Source organism: Musa acuminata, chromosome BXJ1-9, assembly GCF_036884655.1.
Source record: "Musa acuminata AAA Group cultivar baxijiao chromosome BXJ1-9, Cavendish_Baxijiao_AAA, whole genome shotgun sequence".
NCBI lineage: Eukaryota > Viridiplantae > Streptophyta > Magnoliopsida > Zingiberales > Musaceae > Musa > Musa acuminata.
In genome coordinates, this window is record NC_088335.1 from 46,505,001 (window position 1) to 46,510,684 (window position 5,684).

The 5,684-nt window shown below is 43.0% G+C and overlaps 1 protein-coding gene and 1 long non-coding RNA gene across 2 annotated transcripts; one reads left to right on the plus strand and one right to left on the minus strand.

The window, feature by feature from the left end:
• Positions 1 to 267: 267 nt before the first annotated feature.
• LOC135593851 (desmethyl-deoxy-podophyllotoxin synthase-like) lies at positions 268 to 1,980 on the minus strand. Its single transcript, XM_065084161.1, has 2 exons — positions 1,072 to 1,980; positions 268 to 987 (listed from the first exon to the last, which is right to left on the minus strand). The coding sequence occupies exons 1-2, from the start codon at positions 1,954 to 1,956 to the stop codon at positions 352 to 354; spliced, it is 1,521 nt and encodes a 506-aa protein (XP_064940233.1). The 5' UTR covers positions 1,957 to 1,980; the 3' UTR covers positions 268 to 351.
• Positions 1,981 to 4,079: 2,099 nt separating this feature from the next.
• LOC135594404 (uncharacterized) lies at positions 4,080 to 5,459 on the plus strand. Its single transcript, XR_010480088.1, has 3 exons — positions 4,080 to 4,227; positions 4,412 to 4,493; positions 4,605 to 5,459. It is a non-coding gene; the product is annotated as an uncharacterized LOC135594404 (long non-coding RNA).
• Positions 5,460 to 5,684: the final 225 nt, after the last annotated feature.

Sequence of the window (5,684 nt, forward strand, 5' to 3'; positions counted from 1 at the left end):
GTCGATGATATCTGTGTATTAACAAGTGTATTATTTTATGATTTATGATTCATATCTTATTAGTTTATTACTTTTTGTTTGAAATGAATGTTGCAGTTTCCCACAATTAAATATTTAATATTGTTGATATATCTCATTTAATTGATACAAATAGAGAAAAAGAAATTTATGATGTTCGTTGTTTTCACGCATTCAACTTCAAGCATATTTTCTCTCACATCCTGATGCTGCGTGTATTCGGTACACTGTCCCATAACAATTATTCACTCGAGGGTAATCGGCGTCCATTTCTTCATTGTCTCGAGGATAACACAGACAGGACCATGTAGCGATAAAGATTCATGTTTGCATTCAATGCATGGGACAAGGATTGCGACGAACGGCACGCAAGCAAAGCTCCGACCTCCGATGGCACGTGAGAGAGAAGTTCTCGGTCATGTCCAACTCATTAGGCTTCACTCCGTCTCTTTCAGGGAGCTCCCAATCGAAGTGGTAGAGAAGGGAGGCGAGGGGAAGCTCCACGCTCGCCATCCCGAAGGCTATCCCTGGGCACATCCTCCTTCCTGCCCCGAACGGTATGAACTCGAAGTTGTTCCCCTTGAAATCGACCGTCGAGCTCCCCCGGTCGAATCTCTCCGGCTTGAACATGGCGGCGTCGTCCCAGTGTCGCGGATCTCTTCCCAAGGCCCACACGTTCACCAGCACCCTCGTCTTCTCCGGTATCTGGTAACCGAGAATCTCTCTCGGCTCCTGGCACTCTCGGGGGAGCAGCAGAGGAAGAGGAGGGTGCAGCCTCAGTGTCTCCTTAATGATCATCCTCAGGTAGTTCATCTCGTTGATGTCCTCCTCCCTCACCCTTCCCTTTCCTCCGACGGTCTCCCTCACCTCCTGTTGCACCCTCTTCATCGCACCTGGATTTCTCATCAGCTCCGACATGATCCACTCCAGTGTTGTTGCTGTTGTCTCGCCGCCCGCCCCAAATAGATCCTTCACGTTTCCATTCCAAAAGAGAACCAGGAATTAAAACAATCTGATGTCGTTGTCCAGTGAGATTAGGGTTAGGAAGCTTACCAAGATTATAGCTTTGACGGCCATGTCTGTGAACTCGAATGGCAGGCTGCCTTCACGTTGGACTTTGAGTAAGACATCGACCAAGTCCTCCTCCACTTGCTCGGTGGAGTTCCTCTCTCTGTGCTCCTGAATGATGCTGCTGAGGATAGCATCCATCTCGCGGTGTAACCTTGGCAGCTTGAGAGACATGCCACTGAGCAGACTAACGAGCGACGACGATGGGAATAGGTCAACCAAGCTGAAGCCGCCCGATGCCTCCAGTCCTCGGTTTAACACCTGCAGGAACTGCTTCTGATACTTGCACTTCCTCCCGATGATAGCCCTTGCGGCTATGTCATTGGTCATCAGCGCGAACTTGCTACTGAGATTCACGGTGCAACCACTGTTTGACGACAGATCCATGGACCGAACAAAATTGAGCACCTCTTCTTCCCGGATCGAGCGAAAAGACAGGACTCGCTTGATGCTCAGCAGTTCCAGTATGCTCATCTTCCTTATTTCCCTCCAGTAGGATCCGTAGGGGGCGAACGCGGGGCTCTTGTCGCCGTACGCTATGATCCTGACGGACGAAATCATCGGCCTGCTGGCGAAGCTGACGTCCTGGGTCTTCATGATCTCGGCGGCTGCTTCGGGGGAGGAGACGACGAGGGTGGGAACCTCACCGAGCTTTAGGAGCATGACGGCACCAAATTTCTCGGACAAGGCAGCAAGGGAACGATACGGCAACGGACCGAGGACATGGTGCAAGCTACCTATGAGAGGAAGTTTGAACGGACCCGGAGGAAGTCTGGCGTTGCCTCGCCGGCTGTAGCTGTGCTTCCTGAGTAGCAGCAGGAGGAGGACGAGGAAGGAGGCGAAGAGGAAGGTGGTGCCAGTGACATCCATGGCTGTGTTGGGATGATGCAGAGGCCGCCCCTCGCTTTAGTATATATTGCTCGGTAACCGACGCGATGATAAGATCAAGAATGTGGTTTCCGTGGAATCTAATTGTTGTATGATTCCAAGCTTTTACACTTGAGATAAAGACAACGAGCGTGCCGTCTGTGACTATTGCAGTTCAAACTGCAGTTGAGCTGTCTCTATCGAATCATCTACGCGTTTAAGATAAAGTCATCTCCTCTTCCGTAATCATCTACGCGTTACTGTAGGAGACATCACAAGAACTGAAACCTGCTCAGTAGCTAAAACCACGGTTCAGAGGAATCATCGACAAAGCTGATATAAGTTCATAAATGTAGGCGCGATTACGTGTTCTTTGGGCAACAATGACGTCGATATATTTGAAGCGTCTTATATATATATATATATATATATATGCTTAAACTCTTGAAGTTTCCGAAGTCAACAAAAGTTTCTGATCTGATAAATCCTTCCACTCAAATTGATTTTTAGCAACGAGACGTCCAAATATGTAATTAGACACTGTATATAATATTTCTTGAGGACAAATCATTTGAGGGGTCGCTAAGCACCGATCCATATTGTTGAATTCCATTTATATACTTCAAATTTCCTAACCCGATCATGTTAAGCATAGTGCGTTGTCAAACCATACATAGGCCAAGTGAAGTTAACATGGACGAGGATAAAGGTTGACCTTTAGATCGACAAAACCCTTACGACACTTGCGACAAGTCTATCGGTAATGGCAGGACATGACAAACCATATCACATCGATGTTCTCAATTATTTCTAGTATTCTTAATTACGTTTCCTTCGATGTGTGTTGAGAAAACAATTGAATCTTTTTTTATTTCAGGTCTTTGTCAAAATGTTTTTTTAACCCAATTTATATTGAAAATTTTGAGGTAATGAACACTTACTATTGTCCACGTTATAGATTTTTATATACTCATATTACATATATATATATATATATATATATATATATATATATATATATATATTTCAATTTATGATTATAATACATCTTAACATTTGATTCCATGTATCTTTTTTTTTTATATTTACATTGTTTATTAATGTTATAATGTTTTATTATTTTATATTGATATTATCTTACATCTACTATAGATTATATTTATTTTTCATATATATTTGTAATATTTTATACAGAGACTTAATAATTGATAACCTATTGAAGACACACGTCAACAACCAAATACCGTCATGAATGAACCTTAGCCAATTCGATTTATCAATTGGCACTCTTGATTATAACTATCATTTTATTTATTTTTTAAAATAAATTTTAGATTTTATCAAGTGAGGTGAATATCAGTCCATTCATGAGTAGCTCTTTTATATTCGAATCAAATCTATCAGTTTTATTTAACTTAAATCACTAATCAAAATATTTAAATTGAGTTAGATAATAATGAATCGATCAGACCCTTATAAATCAGTTTTATTATTATTAATTTTTAAATATTACACCAATGATTTGTAAATCGATAATATGAAATAAACGATAACTATGGAGAGCAGCACCGATCTGTATCAAACCACGTTGGTGACACAATTTCTAATGGTTTTTGAGCTACCATGACAGCAAGTTTGAGAACATGTTCAATCACATTCGTCTTTAAGCGGTCATTAACAAAACTCAAGATTCGCCATGCCACGCTACGTACTTCCTGCATGCATATATATACTCCAAGATTCCCAAGCACTACACAGTTGTCCACATGTAGACCTTCATCATCTACTCCGTAAAAAGTTTTGTGTGGGAGGCGAGCTTTAGTTTTATAGATCTCTAGGCTTTAGTAAGGGAGAGAAATACATGAATAATAATTTGGGTGCTTTTGTATTTTCTCTAAGCTGGCTAGAGAGGATGTTTCCAAAGAGAGAAAATAAAAATATATAATTTTTTTTTATGTTTATATAAAAGCATATATAATGTAATTATGCTTGAGCTATGATAACTGAAGTGTTTTAGAATTGATCTTATATGATGAAATATTATATTCTTGATTGTAGATCTTTGAAAATTATTTTGGCTCTGCAGTTCTACTCTCGTGGAGTTGTTGATGTCAGACTCATGTCAATAATCCAACCACCCTTTTATACTATCTTGCAAACTATGTATACTTGTACTGCACGCTTGTTAGAGGAAGCCAAGCCACAACCTTCCTTCCCCGAGCTCTCTTTCTCAAGTCTCAGAACTCGAAGAGCATCGAAGCAATGACAGAGAAGGTGATCAAATTCCTGACCACTCCATTCAGCTTCTTCTTTTCCTTCTAATGTGTTTGTGCGAGTTGAGTTTCGTACATCATATTATTCTTTAGTTTCTATAGTTTGCTGTGAGATCTTCATATTTCTCGGCCTTCGGAGTTGTGAGATCGTCTTATGGTTTGTGTTCGCTTGCATTTACTGTCAGGTCTCCACCTTGATCATAGAAGCAGATATCGGATGCTCATGTTGTTACAAAAAGATCCAAAAGGTTCTTTGCAAGCTCCAAGGTAAGCAAGCAGCAACCCCTTGTGCGTGCTGTTGTATTAGTTGGTGTATATGGACTGAGAGGTTACTGATGTTGCTGCGATGTCCTTTGTCATGGAATTTTCTACGTTGAGTTCGAGAGAGAATCAAGTCCATCAATTACAACGAGAAGGATAACAAGGTCACCATCTCCGGCCCCTTCAATCCCGAGTGTCTTAAGAAGAAGCTGCTTTGCAAGCTGTGCAAAGTGGTGACAAGTATCAAGATCAAGCCGGATGACCCACCGCCGCCCCCGCCGAAACCCATAAAGGAACCCAAAGAGCCTGTCAAGATTATCTGCTGCTTCAAGCCGTGGCCAGACTGCTGCTTCCGGCCATGCCCTTGTTTCGAGCCAAGCAAAGGCTGTCGCCGGTGCTGCTCCTGTGGTTGGATGTGCTGCTTTGTCGCGCCATTCTGCGCTCCGGAGCCCAAGCCTAGCCCGCCGAAGGAAACGAAACTTGTTTGCTGCGGCAAGCCATGGCCGTCCTGCTGCTACAAGCCCTGCCCTTGCTTTGAGCAAACCCATGGCTGCCGCCGGTGCTGCTCCTGTGGTTGGATGTGCTGCGTTCGAGGGCCGGTCTGTGTTCCACTGCCCAACCCCTGCCCGTCGTATTGCCCTCCCAGGGCTTGCCCATCGGAGCACTGCTGCTCCAAGCCGCCCGCCGCCGAATCCATGTTTCCATGGCTACAAGTTTGTCTACGAGGAGGGGCCGCCGCCAGATCCATGCACCATTATGTAATCTTTAATCGACCTCTCGTCTGTCCTTTGGTTCCAATTCCCGTACTTTCTTTCGGCCGCTGAAGAGTAGTGCAAGCGACGAAAGACGTAAATAAGATCGTAATGCCGACGAGATCATCCCATCCGATCTTGTGGATTATGATGGTGAAAGAGAGATCCAAGAAGCTTGGTTTTCGATGTGTTTACTTGAGTGGAAGTTTGTGTTTCGATTTGTGTCAGCGTTACCCAGATTGATATTGATCATTAAAGGACGTGCTGGCGTTTAAGCTGATAATGATTCGCATCGCGGTCTCACCAAAGCAAGTAATTTAGTTGACCGTGTTTGTACTTATTTGATGGCTTCTTAGTGATAGGATATAAAGAGGAATAACGTTTGTATATGGACAAATACTAGAAGACCATAATACGCAGCAGAATTAAATGAAAGTATAATAAA